The sequence below is a fragment of the Mytilus trossulus genome, chromosome 1, assembly GCF_036588685.1.
Source record: "Mytilus trossulus isolate FHL-02 chromosome 1, PNRI_Mtr1.1.1.hap1, whole genome shotgun sequence".
NCBI lineage: Eukaryota > Metazoa > Mollusca > Bivalvia > Mytilida > Mytilidae > Mytilus > Mytilus trossulus.
Window position 1 is genome coordinate 87979683 of NC_086373.1, and position 22351 is coordinate 88002033.

Consider the following 22351-nt stretch of genomic DNA (forward strand, 5'->3'; position numbering starts at 1 on the left):
AGCATAATTAGTCCTAAGGGAACAGTACTTTAGGTTGAAAGGAAATATTGGACCTGTAAAAAATAAATGCCATAGTATGAAGAGAAATGATTTTGCATGAAATATATAATCTGACGAATAAAGTTACCAATATAGATGAGTGGTGGATTAATGAGATACTGTAGTATATGAATGTTTTTTAGACATTAGACTAAACCATATTTTCGGTCATTCATTGAACTTTCACATTTGTATTTCAGGACCCCATTACTAACCCATCTCTAGTCAAGAATCATCCCACACAAAGACAAGATCAGATACTGAATCAACTCTCCAGTCTAAAAGAGGTCAGTGTACTATATAGTGCTCAATCAATTACTCACTTCCCTTAATGATAACCTATTACAGAAACAGGAAAATTTATTTCATAAGAACAATAAAGTTTTGATATTAAGTACATATACAAAAAACAAAGCTGTAGATTAAAGACTTGCTCATAACAGCACTAAGACTGACACTAAGGGAGGGTGAGAATTTACAGTACCAAAGAAAGCAGGGTAAAACAGTTATTAATCCGTTTGACAAGACAAACAATATAAATTACTCTCAAAACACAGATAATGAGACAAGATTGGTGCAATGAAAGAATCAAGCCTGAACAGCAAGGATTTATAAAACATAAAATAAGAATAAACAACCCACACACTAGAACAAACAACACACAACATAATGTAACCAATATAGAGACCAAAAAACAATTATTCTTCTGCAATGTTCAGAAAAACATGTATATATCTATATGGATTCATAAGTAAATAAGGACATTGCTCTAATGAAATATAAAAAGTGCAGTTCTATTTTACCTGATATCTGTGTCAATCAAACAATCATGTTCTTTATGTATTTTTTCAGAGTTTAATACAACGACAAAGGGAACTGGAAACATTTTCACCAACTGACTTGGAATAATTTTCCTTCCTGCATTTTATTTTATATTTTTCTCTTGAATAGTGCCAAATGTATTTATATTAAATTTTAACTCAACTCTTGATTTTAAAGTTTTTTGTATACCAGAGAGAGTGAAAAGATAATACTGAAGTATTTTAAGGATATTGGTTATTAAACTGAGTTGAGAAGGCATAAACAATTATTAACTAAATAGTTGAGCTGATATTAATTTTTACTTTCTAGAAGGAAATGTAACTGTTGTCCTAACTAAAATAATATTGTTACTGCTTTTGATAATTATGATTTTCTTGACAGGAGTAAGTTGTTAGAGGTTTTTTTATTCTCATAAATAATATGGTATCTTTGCAAGTTATATCTTTGTTTGTGATAATCATAATAAGTGGTTAATTTTGCTTACATTCAACGGTCATCAGTGTGATATTTATTACAGACCCTGCTCCAGCCATGTTTAAAACTAAAGGGTCCAATTTATGCAAGTCAAATGAAAAGTGGGGTTTCAAACTATTTGTCCCCATCCAGAAGCATTATGTGTTAAACAAATGGGGGGATTTCCTAACTCGGAACACACAAGCTTGATCTGCCACTGCATAACATTCCAAAGAGAGTGGTATTATTTTGTAACTTTTTAATACATATTTGCATTTCACCTCATCCTAACAGTCATTCCTCGACTCATGTAAAAGTTTTTCAAATGGACTTTAAGCAAGCAGAAATCAAACAAATTATTTTAAGTCTAAATTACTCTAACTGACTTAGTATTTTTATTGAAGCATGCTAATAGTTTGACACACTGTATAAATCAATGCTTTTCTATTTTTGAAGTTTTTGAGGTTGACCTGTATTTAAAATACATTTTTGTGTTTTTGTTGATTTTCAGTCAAATTGAAAGATATCAAACATCTCATTTTAATTTATCTTACCTCTAGTTTGACTCTGTCCAAAGTCAAACTCAAGACTTTTTTTTTTTTAAATTGATATAAAAATCCTTTTTAAAAGCATGTATCATTAAGCCTGGGGATATGACCCATCTTTCTGTTGACCGTTACTTGTTGGGCTAAGCACTTTAAAAAAGTTGAGCTCTGCATTTAGGTCTACAATAGTAAGGTTTCTGCTCATATCATATGAACATGTGCATTAGCTGAATATGGCAGAAAATAATTGCCTGCTTGTACATTCATCAATCCACAAAAAAAGCACTTGTCATTTAGACTAAAAATGTGTACCGGTAATTGAAACATGTACTACAAATGATTGCTTTATCATCTTTTTCCAAATTTCATGTGATATGAGACTAACTTTTTAAAATGTCATTATTTTCTAAATTTTGAATAAATACATTTCAACAAATTTTCTTCCAAACTGCTGGACTGTGATATATATGTTTGTTGTTGATATTATGTGGTGCTGTTGATTTTGAATCAAAATTTCTTGGACAGTTTTATATAACATTGATTTCTATATTTTATGTATATGTGTATGCATTAGCAGTATTTTGCTAAAAAAAAATGTTATTGAATAGTTTAGATATAGTGCTTTTGTTATTCTTAAGAAATTTAGAAAAAATAATAAACTTTTGAAGAAAAGAATCAGAAGAGAAGGAGTATAGACTAAACATATTAGCTTTGAAAATATTTCTGATGCAAGTAGCACCTGTAATTAAAGGCACCTTCTTTCAGATAATTTATCATGAAATTGCACAGTTTTCAGAAAGATAGATTAAATGTAAATCAGTTTAGTTAGCTATGAATATTATTGGTTGAAATAAGCTATTGTGTTAATAAATGTCTTACTTAAAGACAGTAACAATTTACATGTAAAAAAAAAAAAATACTGGATTTATAGCCAGCACTATTCAATGTCACCTTGGTTGTTATAAAAAGGTTGGTATAAAATTCTTTAAAAAATATTATTTTTCTCTAGTATATTGAATTGGTGAAAATTCCCAAATTTATTATTTTTAGAGCACTAAATTGTATTGTATTTTCTCTGTTTTGTTGTACATAAGAAAACAGCGTAGTGTGGAACTATTGTTTTGAAAATAATTGATTGGCATTTAATAAACTTATAATCTGCACTTGTTATATAGCACTTTTTAATTTATTTATTGCTTTTGTAGTAAATTCTGATTTTCTTAGATTGACTTCGTTTTGCATTCATGTATATATCAGACAAGGGACTTAAAATACTTAACATGGTACATAACACTACAGGGAGATAACTCTGTAAAAATCTGCTGATTGTATTAATTACATTCTATTGTTCAGGAAATACTAAGTTCCTTAATGATCAAAATTGGTGTTAGTCAAACTGATATTTGTCCAAGGAAACGACAATTTTCTGATGAAGTGTGTGGTTAAAGTTTTTTGATTTTTTATATTTTTTGTCATATGGTCAAAGTAAACATTTTGATTTTTTTTTTTAAATTAACCAAGCAAAATTGATTTTAGTGAAGGTGTTTGGTACCACCTATCCTGTTTAAATCTTGGACTATCTTAACACAACTGAATATAAAAGTATGAAGATTGTACAATGTTTAATTTTAACATCTTCTTTCTCTGACTGTAATCACACAGATTTTGATCTTATACAAGTCTGTTATACTATTTCTTGGTGTACAACACACAAGCTTTAATTTTTTGGTTGTTCCTCTCCTCACCCCAAAAAGTTAGAAAATGATGGTTGTTTGGTTGCAAGTGAAATTAAAAACAGTTGCACAAATACAACGTAGAAAAAGATCTTGGATCATTTTATGATAATAGAAAAAAAATCCTTTGTACTTATTTAGTTGTATCTGATAAATGAATTGTACATATTGTACTGATATTATATATTTATATTTATGTAACATTTCATTGATAATGATTAAATAAACAATTAGAAATTGTGCCTTCTTCTTTCATTGTTGATAACAGGGGCGGATCCAGCCATTTTAAAAAGGGGGGGTTCCAACTATATGTCCCCATTCAAATGCATTGATCGTCCAAAAAAAAAAGGGGGGGTTCCAACCCCTGGAACCCTCCCCCTGGATCCGCCACTTGCTTAGATTTTCCTTGTCAATAAGTCAACGAAAGGGGAATCAACTGTGCCTCGTGATTGATATACAAGATATATGAAGGTCATCAGTAGTTTGCATTCATGCACTACCTATGGAGGTAGAGGAGCATTATGTTTTTATGTGTGTTCTGTATATCCATCTCTCTATTCCTCACCAAGTTAAAATGAAAATTATGGTTATCAATTATTCCATAGTTCACTGAACTTTAAGATATGATTGGTGAAAGTTTTGGTTTAACACATCTACTTGTTAAATAATAGAGGTTCAAAATTTATAAACAACTGGTGTAAATGTATAAGCTATCTTTAATGTAATAGAGGGTTTAAATTTATGAACTACTGTTATTGCAATATAATATGGAAAAGAACAAGAACATATTACCTAAGCGAAAACATCAAAGAACATTTACTATCGAAAATCAAAAACCCAAAAATAATTATAGAAAGGGGGGGGGGGGGTCCGTTCCCTCAAGTCCTGTTAGGTGGATATGATTTGCTATGAACACATGTTCTTGTTTATATATGTAAGAGCCCAGGAGACCAATAGAATACAATGTTAACAGTATGAACTGAAGGACTTCAATTAATTTTTGTCATTGAAGGTTTAATACCCTCTGTCTTTGCTCTTTGCTTAACTCAATATGTCCTTAATTTTATTTTGTATAGTATGTCAATTACCAGAATGAACATCTGTCAGATGGAGAAAAAAAAACTACTTTACTCATGAAACTTATTGAAGCAAAAATTATGTTGACTTTTATATAACTTGGAAAATCCACCTGAGCTGTGACCAATTTGACCAATCTAAATTTCAGAAACTGCTGTTTGCGTCACTGGTATTTCTCAGAATATTAAACTAATATTAAAGTAAAATGCTTGCATTCTCTGAACTATAGAAGTGCACATTGAAAGTGATTAAGTAAACATCGTTACATGACGATACATAACAAAGGATTGTATTGTTCTAAATCAACATTACATAATACACTGTAGGTTAGATATGTATACAGAAAGTCATAAATATGATAGTATGCAGACTCCCAGCTGATTCATTGTGCACGGAGCCTGAATTCTCAGTATTGGTCATGGTGTCTAAAATAAACAGGGATAAACCCGTTCTGTGATAAATTTTTTATCAAATGAGTAAATGACAACGAATTTTTAGCACATTAATTATCAATTTCAGAGAATGGAACCGATATTCCATTATCCAGGAACATATATTTATACTGTTCCAGGAATTCTCCAATAATTGACATAAAACATAAACGAGCTGATATAATGGTTTCTTGCTTATATAAATAACATATTTTGGGGGGATGGAGTGGTCTATATTTTTTGTGAAGTCATATATGTACCTGTTATCAGCGATCAATACAAAGCTAATCCTATTAATGTAATTTATCATCAATACATAAACAACAACAAGAGAAAACAATAGAATCCGACAAAGAAGTCAGAACACCTAACATTTAATCTGATTAAGAGAAGAAATCATTTTCCTGTTGGCGTGACCCCTACTTAAATTACGTGGTGTTATCTACAGAAACATGAGAGTAAAATATGTATAAACTATTTTATTTGTGGGTAGATATATAAATATTACGTTGTTATTTGTTAATGAGGGCACCTGTTAACCTAAGTGGATAATAATTAGTGCTAATGCGTTGGATTGTTGATTGATACTTGAATTCATTATTTCATTCCGACTCAAAATGAAGCTGGATGTATTTTCTTTGGTTGTGATATTTATTTCTCTGCAGATAATATTGATAAATGGTAAGTTATTTTAACACAATTTTTGTTCAGGCACACTGTCAATGTCTCTTCAAGTTCTTTCTTTCATTCTTCTTTGCGGAGTGAAAAATGGTTCTCTAATAATCTATATCTTACCAGAAGTTAATAACTAGTCATATATTACTTAAACAAATGTAGTTATTAGTATTTATAGTTATAATCTCAAGTTTAATAGACACATTTATTTGTTATGTTAAGTTGAAACCATAGGCATTTTTTTTTCTAAACTCAAACCCTTATCGTATGAATACAAATTCTAAGATTTCTTTCGTTTGATAGACCTCCAATTGAATCTTCAACAGAATTACAGAATAAAGATCGATATAGACTAGTCATTGAGAAAACTATTTAATGGAGAGAAAATTCAAAAAGTTTAGTCATTTGGAAATCGATGTCTGGCATACAACAATTAAGTGATACAAAACACATTTTGGAACTGTTAAAGGATTCTTTCTTAAAATAACACATTAAAAGACTTCGACTAAACATTAAACGGCTACACGTTCGCACTAGAAGTACGATAAGCAAGGTCGTGTTTGAAGAAAACAATGTCTAAGAGATTGAAGATTAGGTTTTGTACAAAATCAAGAAATAACATTTTCAGATCTCGAGGGACAGACCGAATTAATTCTCTATTTAAAGATGGCATGCAGACTAAACATTTGTGGGGTAAACGAGCTGAAGAAACTCTCTAAATCCTATAATCAACTAAATGATTATAATTCTTCCTTTGAAGTTGCACTTAAAACCTATTCACCAACATTGGAAATTACTTACAATCAGCATGCTGCTTACACAGGTTATAATCATTGATAAAATTTATGAAGCAACTTTTCACAAATGCATGCAGTGAATAGGTTTTTCTGCTCAATTTAGTAATTTCTATCGAAATCTCATTATCTTGTTTTTTCGGAAAGTTTGTATGAATTCTATGAAAAGATGCATCAACCATAAGTCAACGAAAAACCGCCGACAATAACATGAAAAAAAAAACACGACAAAAGGACCAAAAGATAAGTTACATTTTAGGGACGACATCAAAAGATCGATGTAGGATAAAAAAAAAAAAAAAAAATCAAATAGTTTGGGGATGGGGGGGGGGGGGGGGGGGGGGGTCAACATTGCTGCAAGTTTTGTTAATCCAAAATCGATTTTACATATATCCCTATTGGTCAATCAATTTTTCCCAAATTCAGTTAAGATGGGGGGGGGGGGGGGGGGAGTTAGTGAAAAAACTATGTGAATTAAGTTTTTTATCCTTCATTGAACTTTTGATGTCATCCCTTACAGAACTATACATATAGTTGCTCTTTTTGTGGCGCATCTATTACATAAATTACCACCAGTCAGAACACTAACCTAATATAACGTTTCGATGGATAATTGGAAGGATCAAATGAGACGGCAATATTTCTTGACAAATAAATACTAACTTGCTACTTTGGCACTAAAAGATTGAATAATATTGTTTCAATGTTGTTGTTTTTTTTGTTTTTTTTTTTGTTGTGTTCTTGTGCGACATGTGGAATACATAAATATCAGACTAACATGGTATTGTTCGTTGTTGCTTCTTCTGAGTTTAAGTGCTTGTGGTGGTCTGCTATTGTTCGTTGTTGCTTCTTCTGAGTTTAAGTGCTTGTGGTGGCCTGCTATTGTTCGTTGTTGCTTCTTCTGAGTTTAAGTGCTTGTGGTGGCCTGCTATTGTTCGTTGTTGCTTCTTCTGAGTTTAAGTGCTTGTGGTGGCCTGCTTTTGTTCGTTGTTGCTTCTTCTGAGTTTAAGTGCTTGTGGTGGCCTGCTATTGTTCGTTGTTGCTTCTTCTGAGTTAAAGTGCTTGTGGTGGTCTGCTATTGTTCGTTGTTGCCTCTTCTGAGTTTAAGTGCTTGTGGTGGTCTGCTATTGTTCGTTGTTGCTTCTTCTGAGTTTAAGTGCTTGTGGTGGTCTGCTATTGTTCGTTGTTGCTTCTTCTGAGTTTAAGTGCTTGTGGTGGCCTGCTATTGTTCGAGTTTAAGTGCTTGTGGTGGCCTGCTATTGTTCGTTGTTGCTTCTTCTGAGTTTAAGTGCTTGTGGTGGTCTGCTATTGTTCGTTGTTGCTTCTTCTGAGTTTAAGTGCTTGTGGTGGCCTGCTATTGTTCGTTGTTGCTTCTTCTGAGTTTAAGTGCTTGTGGTGGCCTGCTATTGTTCGTTGTTGCTTCTTCTGAGTTTAAGTGCTTGTGGTGGCCTGCTATTGTTCGTTGTTGCTTCTTCTGAGTTTAAGTGCTTGTGGTGGCCTGCTTTTGTTCGTTGTTGCTTCTTCTGAGTTTAAGTGCTTGTGGTGGCCTGCTATTGTTCGTTGTTGCTTCTTCTGAGTTAAAGTGCTTGTGGTGGTCTGCTATTGTTCGTTTTTGCTTCTTCTGAGTTTAAGTGCTTGTGGTGGTCTGCTATTGTTCGTTGTTGCTTCTTCTGAGTTTAAGTGCTTGTGGTGGCCTGCTATTGTTCGTTGTTGCTTCTTCTGAGTTTAAGTGCTTGTGGTGGCCTGCTATTGTTCGTTGTTGCTTCTTCTGAGTTTAAGTGCTTGTGGTACCGTCTGCTATTGTTCGTTGTTGCTTCTTCTGAGTTTAAGTGCTTGTGGTGGTCTGCTATTGTTCGTTGTTGCTTCTTCTGAGTTTAAGTGCTTGTGGTGGTCTGCTTTTGTTCGTTGTTGCTTCTTCTGAGTTTAAGTGCTTGTGGTGCCTGCTATTGTTCGTTGTTGCCTCTTCTGAGTTTAAGTGCTTGTGGTGGTCTGCTATTGTTCGTTGTTGCTTCTTCGGAGTTTAAAGCTTGTGGTGGTCTGCTGTGTGGTCCGTTTATTTTCCCCAGATATTCCTCTTTTCCTTATTTGTATTAAATCATCTTTAAAATTGGAGCTAAACCCTTGACTAGCGAAGTTGGTGGATATTCCTGACGAAATGCAGATGTAACTAATTAAATCATTTGGGTAGTTTGTATGTTGACCCGCACGAGTTTGCCTGCCACTCAATGAGAACCAATTGGATTGGACAAACTAAAGTCTTAATTTAAACCATAGTCTCCTATATCAAAATATGAAAAATAGCTAACATAACCTGCGTTCGAAAAGGTCACGTTATTATGCAAATATGAGTCATTTTTCATTTTTTAAATTTAAAAACTTTTTGGTGTGATGGGTCTTTATTCATCTGTATTATAATTAATAGTAATTATACGACCGCAAAAATTAAAAAAAATTTGGTCGTATATTGGTATCGTCGTCGTCGTCCGAATACTTTTAGTTTTCGCACTTTAGTAAAACTGAATAGAAATCTATGAAATTTTAACACAAGGTTTATGACCACGAAAGGAAGGTTGGGGTTGATATTTGGAATTTGGTTCCAACAGTTAAGGAATAAGGGGCCCAAATTAGCATTATTCTTGGTTTTTGAACAATAACTTTAGTATAAGTCAATAGAAATCAATGAAATTTAAACACAAGGTTTATTACCACAAAAGGAAGGTTGGGATTGATTTTGGGAGTTGAGGTCCGAACAGTTTAGGAATTAGGGACCGCAAAGGGTCCCAAATAAGCATTTTTCTTGTTTTTTGCACCATAACTTTAGTATAAGTAAATAGAAATCTATGAAATTTAAACACAAGGTTTATGACCATTAGAGGAAGGTTGGGAACGATTTTGGGAGTTTTGGTCCCAATAGTTTCGGAATAAGGGACCCAAAGGGTCCAAAATGAAACTTTTGTTTGATTTCATCAAAAATTGAATAATTGGGGTTCTTTGATATGCCAAATCTAACTGTGTATTTAGATTCTTAATTTTTGGTCCCATTTTCAAATTTGTCTACATTAAGGTCCAAAGGGTCAAAAATTAAAGTAAGTTTGATTTTAACAACAATTGAATTCTTGGACTTCTTTGATATGCTGAATCTAAACAGGTTCTTAGATTTTTGATTATGGGCCCAGTTTTCAAGTTGGTCAAAATCAGGATCCAAAATTATTATATATAGTATTGTGCAGTAGCAAGAAATTTTCAATTGCACAGTATTCACCATTAGCAAGAAATCTTCTCTAGTATTTTTGCCTGCACATCATTATACTTGCCGGACATATTCACGGCGCCGTCATAACACTGGGCACGGAGATCCCTTATAGCAAGGTTTACATGTTCAATAAAACTCAACGATCGGATTAGAAATGGCAACACCTTTTACACTTTTGGTATGTTTAAAATCGATAAATTCTTCTAGTATGCTGATTGATATCATTTTTCTTATCTAAGAACCTAACACACGAAGACAATTGCTTTAATTTTTTCAAAGGGGTATAATCGGCAAATTTATGTATAGGCACGTGCCTAGTCGAGCCTTAGGTATCTACGCCCCTGCCGGCGATGTGAAAAAAAATTGAGGGGGGGGGGTCAATTTTTCTCATTTCAGATTTCATAAATAAAAAGAAAATGTCTTCAAACATTTTTTTGAGAGGATCAATATTCAACAGCACAGTGAATTGCTCAAAGGCAAAAACAAGTATTTTAAGTTCATTAAACCACATTCATTCTGTGTCAGAAACCTTTGCTGTGTCAACTATGCAATCACAGTCCATACTTGCCCCAACTGTTCAGGGTTTAACCTCTGCGGTCGTATAAAGCTGCGCCCTGCGGAGCATCTGATTGAAATTATATTTGTATTTAAGTGAAAGTTACTTCCACCTTTAAAGGGATAGGGAAATGATAAACATTTTTTTCTTAATACAGAGTCAGATTTCGATGTGTAATTCCATTGAATTCATTTAAAGGAATTCTGGATGAATGCTTTCGAAGAATTTGACCAGATATGAGTCTTTCTGTTTTGAGATATGCATAACCAAGAAAATGATGTTGTTGATAGTGTTGTTTTTATCTCGCCTCCCCTTTTCCATCATCGTTGTTGTCGAGTATTTTTCAAAAGATTAGGCACGGGGGTTTAAACTCATTCGCGCAAAGTTGACCTTTAGTTCATTTGACTATTCTGTTTATGACTCTTTCGGTTATAAAGCTCTTCAAATATTCAATTATTTATACTTCTTCAGCTTTCAATGTCATGTCGAAAGCGCATAGGACGTTCCAAAATACATTTTTTCTTCACATTTGAAAGGAAATAAGACGAGGGATTTACAAATACAACTATAAAACTTATTTATGTTATATAGTAACAACAGTATTTAGCTTCCAGTTATTTTGTATATTTTAGGACAATTCACATGCTATCGAAAGTTTCTCAAAAAGAGAGAGCTCTGTAAAGGACCAGTCAAGAAGAGGACACACAAGTTTGATACTCCTGAAAAATGTTGTAAAACAAAAGGGCAAGGATTTTACAGTGTGAGGGTAAGCGTTCTACTGGTTGGTTGTAAGGGTCCAGTAAATATCAATAGATTGCACACAAGGTCTCTTCTATAATGAAGAATGTGCGACTGGTAAATGTCATTGAAAAATAATATACGAGCACCAAACAACAAACGGACACACATTTTCTATACTATACTGTATGGGACACATCAAACTTCTGGGGTTTATGAATATGGGTTATGGTTTGTGCTCCTTATGGTGTCTGTTTTTTTCCGATTTTTAAAGGACGCAAATCATAAACTTTAAATTTTGACCGGTCTATAACAATCATGTCAAGGCTATAAAATGATTGGACTGTTCATCTTTTTGTGTTAGTCACGGAGGGCCAAAAAGATACACAATTAAAAAAATGACCAAAACGTAGTACAATCAGGCAGAGATATAACTATTGTTTTGTGCTTCATACATTTGTTTTAATTTTAGGTACCCACAGGAAAAAAGAACAAGTATGTGTGTACACCTTGTAGTTCACTTATTACTACAACTCCAAAAACAACTACAGGTATGTGATTTACTTCTAGTATGTGTGTACATCTTGTAGTTCATTTATTACTACAACTCCAAAAACAACTACAGGTATAAGATTTACATCTAGTATGTGTGTACCTCTTGTAGTTCACTTATTACTAAAACTCATAAAACAACTATAGGTATGATATTCACATATAGTATGTGTGTACCTCTTGTAGTTCATTTATTACTAAAACTCCAAAAAACAACTACAGGTATAAGATTTACATATAGTATGTGTGTACACCTTGTAGTTCACTTATAACAAAAACTCTAAAAACAACTACAGGTATTAGATTTACATCTAGTATGATATTCATATCTAGTATGTATGAACACCTTGTATACTTCACTTATAACCACAACTTCAAAAACAACTACAGGTATGAGATTTATATCTAGTATGTATGAACACCTTGTATACTTCACTTATAACCACAACTTCAAAAACAACTACAGGTATGAGATTTATATCTAGTATGTATGTACACCTTGTATATTTCACTTTTTACTACAACTCTAAAAAGAACTACAGATATGAGATTCACATCTAGTATGTGTGTACACCTTGTAGTTCACTTATTACTACAACTCCAAAAACAACTACAGGTATGTGATTTACTTCTAGTATGTGTGTACACCTTGTAGTTCACTAATTACCTCAACTCCAAAAGCAACTACAGGTATGATATTTATATCAAGTATGTATGTACACCTTGTATATTTCACTTATTACCACAACTCCAAAAAAAACTACAGGTATGAGATTTTCGAACAGGTATCTGTGCATACCTTAACTTGAAATTTATCTGATAACCACAACTCCAAAAACAACTACAGGTATGATAGTTTAGATCAAGTATGTGTTTAACATTGTATTTCTCTTATTACTAAAACTACCGGTATGAGAACAAGTGTATGGATACACTTTGTAGTTATCTGATAACCTGCATGTATAAACACAATATCAATAAAGGGCTGCGCTTTAGCGCATGATACGTCCGTTGCTCTTTTAACTTGTCTTTTATGCTTTAAATGAATTTATATGATCAACTAGAAATAGTGTGAGCCCTGTCAAATACCCCCCCCCCCAAATAATAAATAAAAATGCACAAAAAAATTGGCACTATTAAGGCTACCTCTAATTTAACTAAGATTGTTGTATTAATTTTTCATCCATACATAAAATTTTGTGAAAGTGTTAGTTATTGTCCCAAAATTGGAAAAATCCCCCCTTTTTTAAGCATAAAAGTTCATAACACAGAAATGTGAAATCTGAAATTTATAAAAATTGAAAGGGAGCTTACATCAATAGATATAAACAATTCATCAAAGTTTCATGGACATTGGTGAAAGCCTTTTTGAGTTATTGTCCAAAGTGTTAAAAATCACCCTTTTTTTTATGAATAAAGACCCATAAATCCAAAACTTAAAATCTTAAATTGATAAAAATTGAAAGGGAGCTTACATCAATCGATATAAACAATTTACCAAAGTTTCATGGACATTGGTGTAAGCCTTTTTGAGTTATTGTCCGAAGTGTTAAAAATCCCCCTTTTTTTATGAATAAAGCCCAATAAATCCAAAATTTAAAATCTGAAATTTATAAAAATTGAAAGGGAGCTTACATCAATAGATATAAACAATTCACCAAAGTTTCATGGACATTAGTGAAAGTCTTTTTCAGTTATTGTCCGAAGTGTTAAAAATCACCCTTTTTTTATGAATAAAGCCCAATAAATCCAAAATTTAAAATCTGAAATTTATAAAAATTGAAAGGGAGCTTACATCAATAGATATAAACAATTCACCAAAGTTTCATGGACATTAGTGAAAGTCTTTTTCAGTTATTGTCCGAAGTGTTAAAAATCACCCTTTTTTTTATGAATAAAGCCCCATAAATCCAAAACTTAAAATCTGAAATTAAAAAACAAAACAAAAGGGAGCTTACATCAATAGATATAAACAATTCACCAAAGTTTCATGGACATTGGTGAAAGCCTTTTTGAGTTATTGTCCGAAGTGTTGAAAGTCCCCCCTTTTTATGAATAAAGCACCATAAATCCAAAACTTTAAATCTCATATTAAAAAAAACCGAAAGGGAGCTTACGTCAATAGATATAAACAATTCATCAAAGTTTCATGGACATTGGTGAAAGTCTTTTTGAGTTATTGTCCGAAGTGTTGAAAATCCCCCCCTTTTTTTATGAATAAAGCCCCATAAATCCAAAACTTAAAATCTGAAATTAAAAAAAACCGAAAGGGAGCTTACGTCAATAGATATGAACAATTCACTTAAGTTTCATGGAAATTGGTGAAGGTGTTTTTGAGTTATTGTCCGAAGTGTGGACGACGGACTGACGGACAGACGGACGGACGGGCGGACGGACAGACGGACGGACAACGGTATACCATAATACGTCCCGTCCCGGGCGTATAAAAACAAATGAGCACAATTATGAGCAAGTCGAATAACAAGACATTGAAGTACTCTCATTATCACAACTCAAATTCAAACTTCCGATATGAGATGAGAGTAGAGAATGAAAAAGAGTAATTGGGATCAGAATCGCTATTCGTGACATGCAATAACGAATGACAACCTTAATTGCCAATTGCCACTAAGCGACTGCCATTTAGAAAGTATTAAATAGTGAATGCTGATAAATGTATGGCTATACATATTTGTGTGAATTTTCAATATATTTAGAGCTTTTTATAAAATGTTTTACATTTTTTCTATTTCCATGTAAAGCATGTTTACAAATGGCAGCCATTTTAAAGATTTAGACGTCAAAAAGCTCATCTTCATATTTAAAATAACAGTTTTGTAATGTTACATTAAAGTTGGAGCACCCAAAGTGTGTAACCCACAGTAAAAAAAATCAATACTAAGATGCCACACCTTCTTATAACCAGTGCGATTTCTCTTCGTTTCATTAAGTTTGGCTCGCTTTCCTTTTTTATTCACTTATGCTGTTTTCATGGTAACCTCGGCCGTTATTCAGTTCCAAAGTGGAATTGGAAATCTCTATTATGTGATTACCATTATGCACAAGTGTGATCAATTTTAGTAGCCCATGCAGAAGTCTCACTTGAAAGCTTTGGGCAAAGGCGGAGGAATAATAGTTATAGGGAAGAGGAAATGGTGGAAAAGCAATATGTCATCCGACTTTCGTTCGGGGTGATTAGATTATAAGTCCCTAAGCATCATCGCATTAAGTTTGAGAAAATATATAACTTTTCCTGTTTGTGCGAACCGTGAACTCGAGACAAGTCGATTTCTATTGCATTTGCTGATTGATTGTTTCGTCAGACCCTTATAAATAAGCAATAAAATAGAAGTATTCGGGATCCGACAGTGACAAATATTTGAAAATAAAAACGGACTTATGCTAACAAATCACAATTGTAAGTTTCACTGTAAGCTCTTTCTGTTGTTCATTCGTCTCTTTACACAGTAGTTAAATATATATGTCAAAATCTGGAAGGGTCTGTTACGGTATTTTGTATAGGGACCGTTACTCCTATTCATATTCCATTTATTGTCATATTGATTTTCAGAAAGTCCGGAATGGGGACAATGGAGTGCATGCAGCGTGTCTTGTGGAGCAGGATGGAGGTCCAGATATAAGCAATGTACTGACTGTGATATGAACCATTTTAACAACGTCATGTCACAACCATGTTTAGAAAACTTTTACTGTGCAGGTATAAAACCATTATTGAGTCAATCTTATAATTTTTGAAACAGTAAAACTGAATAGAACTATATACCATTGCATGAACTTAAATTTAAAAAAAAGAACTGTACCATTGCATGTATTGCTTCATAAAAAATATTTTAAGTTCAATCGAAATAAAAATAATTACACGTAAACGAACAAATGTATAAAGCGTTACATGTACAATTTAGCGATCTAGTGTTGTTTTTACAGTCGATGGTAACTGGGGTCCATGGTTTGGTTGGTCGCCGTGCTCGGACTCGTGTGGTGGAGGAACCCGTAGACGAGAGAGGCGATGTAATTACCCTCCCCCTACAAATGGAGGGAAAGATTGTCCCGGAAGGAGTGAAAGGGTACAGGAATGTAATGAGGATGAATGTCCAGGTATATTTTCTCTTATATTTTCTGCAAATCACAGTATTCATATAAATAAGCAGAACCACAGACACTTGTCTCAGAAAAAAATCCTATATATCTTAATATAGCAGTGTTATATTAAGGTATATATAAAGGATTTTTTTTTCTGAAACAATTACCTGTGAGCAGAACCTGTAAATTGGTACTGATGAAAACAAAATATTGAGTATAAAATAGGAAAGCTGTTAATTCACGTTTATGAAATAATCCCATACATACTTTGCTGATAAAATGTTCCTATTTCAATCCTAAACCATAAAATGCACATTTTTAAAGATTACTCTTACAGCTACACATATGCAAACTAATATTGAGTTTTAATAGTTCATACCATTTTCGGTTAAAAAGAAAGGGTGATCTAGTAACAGACACAAAGCTGTCTTTTATCATTGTTAAGCAAATACTGCCACATTTATATTTAAATTCATTTCGATATTACTGACACAAATGTATTTCCCTAGAGGATGGTAACTGGTCACCATGGTCCAGTTTTTCTACATGCAGTGTGACATGTGGATTTGGTACGATGACAAAGACCCGAGAGTGTAATAATCCCACACCAGTCAATGGTGGCAAGGATTGTAGTGGATTTCCTGTCCATCAACAAAGATGCAACCATAGGCAATGCCCACGTAGGTTAAATCTTAGAAAATTATATTTTCCATATTTTTGTTCATTTTGATCGAGCTCTTATTCAAACCTTAACTTATCCACATGCGGAAAATCACAAATAGTCAATTCGTTAAAAATCTAAAAGACTATAATTAAAATCAGAGATGCAAAAAACAACTCGATTTACTTTTGATATGACTTGGAAAACAAATATGTAAGTCTTAAGACAAACAATTAAATTAAGAAATCTTTAATTCAGAACATGGAGGTTGGTCTCTTTGGTCCTCCTGGAGCTCATGTCCTGTCTCATGCGGGGAAGGAGAACGCATCAGAAAACGGACATGTGATAGTCCTAAACCACTGTTTGGTGGGAACGATTGTGAAGGTTCTGATACCGACCAACAGACTTGTAAACTTCCGATGGTTTGTCCAAGTAAGTACTTCTACAAATGTATTAATAATAAAATTGTTTTACTGTTGTCTGTTACAGTACATTTTCGGGTATTCTCTTAGATAATTTATTTGCTTGGCTCTTCTTTTAATATTTTCTCATCTAGTATATAGATCATATAGGATCATATAGATATAGAGAACAATCGCAATAGCATATGAGTGTACGTATATACTCATTGCTGTATGATTATTCTAAAGGCTTTTAAGTCAAATTCAGACGATTATAAAACGATGGACAATTAAAACTTTGGAACAAACATACAACATTCATGAGCCTGTAGTTCAGTTGTTGTCGTTATTTTGTGTGTTACATAACATATATTTTTTTCGTTCATTTTAAAAAGAAATAAGGCCGTTGGTTTTCTCGTTTGAATTGTTTTACATTGTCTTATCGGGGCCTTTTATAGCTGACTATGCGGTATGGGCTTTGCTCATTGTTGAAGGACGTACGGTGACCTATTGCTGTTAATGTTTGTGTCATTTTGGTCTTTTGTGGATAGTTGTCTCATTGGCAATCATACCACATCTTCTTTTTTAACATATTGTGCTGCTGATTTGCTTCTACCCCTTTTATATATACAAAAGATGTTCGTGGATTCATATTCTTTTGTCCCCAGGATGCAGTTTAATGATAGTAATGAATGTGCATACATTTCAGTTGATGGAGCTTGGTCGGCATGGACTAACTGGGGGAGATGTTATGGACCACCATGTGGAAAAGGACAACATAGAAGATCCCGTAGTTGTACTCAACCTGTGGCCAAACATGGCGGGAGACCGTGTCGTGGCTTCAGATCAGAAACCAGAGTCTGTGTTAATGACAAAAACTGTCCTGGAGCTAGTAAGTATATACTAGACAGCAAGGTTGACGGTTCTAAGTTTCGAGACATTTGCGCTTTCTTTCTTAAATTGTAATAAAATGCTTCCGTTTTTTTTATAAACAAACTTAACTGTACACTGGCATATTTGTGTTGAATTTAATTGATTATTTCGTTGTCCAATAGAATTTTGGCAGTATCAAGTACTGCTTTTTCAGTGAAGTTGAGATGACGCTGCGCAAGATGTTGGCACGAATTCCATATTGCTGCAGATTTCCATTCACAGCCATGCGATGAATGGTCAGCTCGATGAAAATATGTTAAATTTATAATGAAAATCAAATAAAGAAAAATAATAATATTGAAATTTTAAATGCGTGTGAGCATTTTTAATCAGTGCAGCATATAAAAGTATTAGAATTTCAAAAATAATTTCAAGTTACAAAGGCATCAAAACTCATTACTTTTGTAAGTGAATCATTTGTACGTAGTTCCTTGCGTACTTGCTTAAAACGTGATTTACTGTCTATAAAATGAAGACATTCCTAAAATGAATGGTTGGACACATGGTTTTATCCAGTATGCGGTTAACACTCAGTGTAACTGAATGGAGATGCACAAGCTTGGCATGTCACCTCGATGATGCACAATCATCGTAGCTAGCAGTATATATTCTTTCATTTCTTAAGATTCCAGCATTTTGAGGTCTAGTTAGATCAAAGATGTTTTTGATAGAATCATATATATAATTTCTATGGACGAAATTATGCTATTCGCCAAGTTTTAACAGAATGGTGTGCAATGATATACTAAACTAAGATTGATTGAATCTTGTAGATGATCCACAGTGGTGTCAGTGGAATGATTGGTCTCCATGCACAGCCACATGTACTGGTTTAAATTCAATGCAGGTCCGACAGAGAGCATGTTTATGTCCAGTCCCAAAACAAGGACAAGAAAGCTGTCAAGGTAAAGCTAAAACCTTTATTAATCTTCAGTTCATTTAAATGCGAACAATCTCTGGATTGAGTGATACATATGTGTAGTTTATTTTCTTAACCGTTCAAGAACTTAAATACACTACATTTTGTAGGAGGTACAATTGCAGTACCTTAGTAATACTACCACAAAAATGTACACATGCAAAATTAGCTGTCTATAAAAGATAATATAGGGAAAATATATGATGGTAGTTACATGTGACCAGCGAGTTTCTCCCAATGTCTACGTAATAAAGGCCATTGAACAATGATGTGTTGTCCTTGCTGCCATTTGACGATGTGTTTGGTATATACCGATTTTCAATATGGTGGACCTTTTTTTAGAAATAAAAATTGCAGATATTAGAAAAAAGAAGTTTCATGAAAATGAAAATCTCTTGATGTCAACTGTCCTTGTGAATACATATTTTGTAAGAGTGCAGCCATTGGTCTCACAGATTTCATGCTACATCCTAAGCAGTATTGATCATTCATAGGTCATATTTTAGAAATATTGGCACACCAACTCCTTTCTATTTTATTTTCTGAAAGGGGTTCCAAAGTAAAAATTAAATCGGGAATGATGCCATGTTGATGTCAGTTTTACTGCAAAAAATATATGATGACAATAATATGTTAACTATTTTCCAAAATTTGAATAGTTTTTGCTACAAACCACATTGACCACATGCATGGACCAACAATAGTTGTATTCAAATGTGTATCAAACTCAAAATAAATGTATCTTCTTACAAATGTATTACATATTCATGATTTTGTTCGAAGAGTATGGCTAACATGTAACTGAAAGGAATAGGCATTAAAATGCACCTGTCACTTATTGGTCCTTTTGTTCGAAAACAAAAATGGTCATTTTCTCTAACAAACAAACATACTGCAGATGTTATTCAGTCAGACATCATATTATATAATATATATTTGAACTTTGCCTTAAATACTGGTATTTGTGTTATAAAGGGCCTAATAGACATGTTTGAATTTTGTTGAAAACATGCAGCACACACAAAGTATCTCTATTTTATTTAACATTACTATTTACAGGAGAAAGTTTCCAAGTGAGAGAATGTATTAATGTACCATCATGTATGCCAGCAGTTGTATCAAATCAAGGTATAATATTTTCACCATTGACTGCTAATTAAATGAATACTTCATGCATATTAAGGATTAAAACAACTTTCAACACAGTAAGAAGAATCTGTAGTGTTATGATTTAGTGGGTCTGAATTTTGTGCTTGCACTGGAAAATGAGGATATTTTCAATAACTCAAAATATATGCCCCCCCCCCAATCCAAAGGGGGGGGGGGGTCTGGGGGTTAGAACCCCTCTTTTTTGGGGCAGATCAATGTATTTGAATGGGGACATATAGTTGGAACCTCCTTTCTCCTGGGTTGGGAACCAAACACCCTTTTAAAATGCCTGGATCTGCCCCTGTCCCCTACCTAATTTCTGTTACAAGGGTTCTCAAACTTCCAAAGAATGAAATAAGCTGCATAATTTTTTTCTGCCATTAAATGTATTCAGGTACCTTAATTTGGGTTAATGCCAGTGCTGAGTGAGAGCTTGTTACAAATTTTCTTATAGAGAAATATATCAGTGATTCCCTGGTGGGTAAGGAGCATTGATTTTGGACAATCCATAAACAATATTTGCCTGTTTTACATAGCTGTGAAATATGTATGGTTGGACGCTATTTTACTATTAATAATATCCTCAAGTTGTATTCAAAATAAACACTTCAATTGGTTATAGTGATCAAATTGTATCACATTTCTTGACAATACCATATCATTATACTGAATTTATCTGATTTTGTCTTTCAGACAGAAATGTTGGCAGTGAAAATGAAGAAAGTTTAAACAGTACTTTGTTAACAACATCACCTTTTCCAGAAGTAGTGTTGGTAAGTACAGGACATGTGAACACATGATAATAAAATATCTCCATCTTTAAAAGGCAGTTTTTTCTCCTCTTAAAAACAAGAATCAATGTTTGTTTATACTTTCGGTTTTCTAGTAGGTCCGAGACCACAATTTTTTCGTAGTGCATTTCTTTTAGAACATAAATGAAAATTAAAAAAATCCCACCTGAGCTTTCTCAATGAAATTTTTATTATATCAAAATTATAGAAAACTTCATCAGCTCTAACTCAGAATATGGACAATTCTATGTTTAGGGCGTCCTGAAATCTTTTGACATCTTCCAAAGTGCTAATTTTTAACCTTTTTTAGCAGGACCAATTCACTACTTTCCTTTAAAATTCTGGACCCAAATTTTTTTACAGTGTAATTTCACCCCCTACTTGCAATTTGAGGCATTAAACATGGGAGAAATAAATTTGGAAGGGGTATAAAAATTAATGGCAAGTAACCCACTGTCAACGCTAGGGACTATATTCGTGAACAACGAAAAATCAAGGGACTACAATTGTGGTCTCTGACCAGTACCTGCTGTTTAACTGACTAGTTTTTTTATTTAATTTATTTACAAACTAAAGAATAAATACAAACTTTTACTACTTTTAAAAATACTATTTAAAACATATAAATATATTTTTTTTCTTTTAGGATGAAGAATCTCCCTAGATGAGAGTTGATAATGAGATTCATTATCTACAAATGTGTTCACTATAAGTTAACAGTCTAATAATGTTAACTTTAAGGAGCACTTATTCATTATGTGTTGTGACATAGATTATCTTATAAACAATTTTGCTAATAAACATGTCATTTTTTTTTCAAATAATTGTTTTCTATATCCTGTAAATATTTATGCTGTTTATATAAATTGTTGTTCAGTTCATATTTATTTGTTTAAAAAAAAACTGTGTAAATAAAAAATTAAATATATTTATCTGTTTTCAATATGAATATTTAGTTCTCTCTATTGCTGTTTGCATTGTGACTTAATTTCTTTTGTTTCTGGTGAGAAGCCTGAAAACTTGTTAGAGGATTTTATTTTAATACTTCAGTGCCAGTCTTTGTAAGTATCACGCAATTTTGAAATTTCTGAGAGTCTCTTTATTTGAGAAATCTCTTGGTACTATTGGTTAGAATGATAGTAAAATTACGTAAATGATAATTTCTAGTTATTAAAACCAAATTATATCTTGATATATATCAGATCAATCACTATCAAAAGGAAGCAATTGTTTTATAAGTGGCACTGTTAAAAATTCTGAATCTAAATAAATGTAAATTTTTGCTGGTTTTTGTTTTTCATGTCTTCACCACTTTCTTTATAAGAAACTAAGTGTGGAAAAATACCAAGGATATTAAGGAAAACAAGGTCAAGTTCTGAAAATATTTTAAAGACTTTCAAAATTTAAAATGATTTATCAGAATATTATCATTTGATCACTAGTATTTTGATTTCATCAAAATAAAGTGAACTGTGAACTAATGCTCACTGATAAACACCCTCTTAAAGGTATTCAGGAAACAGGAAGTTAATGGGTGATGGATGTAAAATGGTATCAAACCGTATAGCATGCTCACATAAAGGTTGATTTAAAATTTTAAACAGCCTTAATTTGTAGTTCTTGAAAACTTTGCGACAAAATTTCATGAGTGGCCTTGATGTGAAAGAATACATTTTAGTATTTTGTAAACAAGAAATGCTTACATGATACCAGACACCAAATGTCAGA

General features: G+C 32.9%; 2 protein-coding genes across 5 annotated transcripts in view; both read left to right on the top strand.

Moving 5' to 3' along the window:
- The window catches only part of LOC134688429 (trichohyalin-like), a 35219-nt gene extending 31387 nt beyond the window's left edge, over nt 1-3832 (top strand). For all 4 annotated transcript variants that reach the window (XM_063549139.1, XM_063549164.1, XM_063549156.1 and 1 more), the window contains 2 exons: nt 240-326; nt 892-3832. In XM_063549139.1, the coding sequence (XP_063405209.1) occupies nt 240-326; nt 892-948 (144 nt within the window). In that variant the 3' untranslated portion in view covers nt 949-3832. The remainder of the gene's footprint in view (nt 1-239; nt 327-891) is intronic.
- A 1566-nt stretch (nt 3833-5398) lies between these two features.
- On the top strand, nt 5399-21905 carry LOC134688491 (properdin-like). Its single transcript, XM_063549260.1, has 12 exons — nt 5399-5781; nt 11011-11144; nt 11589-11667; nt 15240-15386; nt 15614-15784; nt 16279-16449; nt 16689-16862; nt 17541-17723; nt 18538-18669; nt 19743-19811; nt 20526-20605; nt 21270-21905. Exons 1-12 carry the CDS (start codon nt 5718-5720, stop codon nt 21285-21287), a joined length of 1422 nt encoding a protein of 473 aa, XP_063405330.1. The 5' UTR covers nt 5399-5717; the 3' UTR covers nt 21288-21905.
- The last annotated feature ends 446 nt before the right edge of the window (nt 21906-22351 follow it).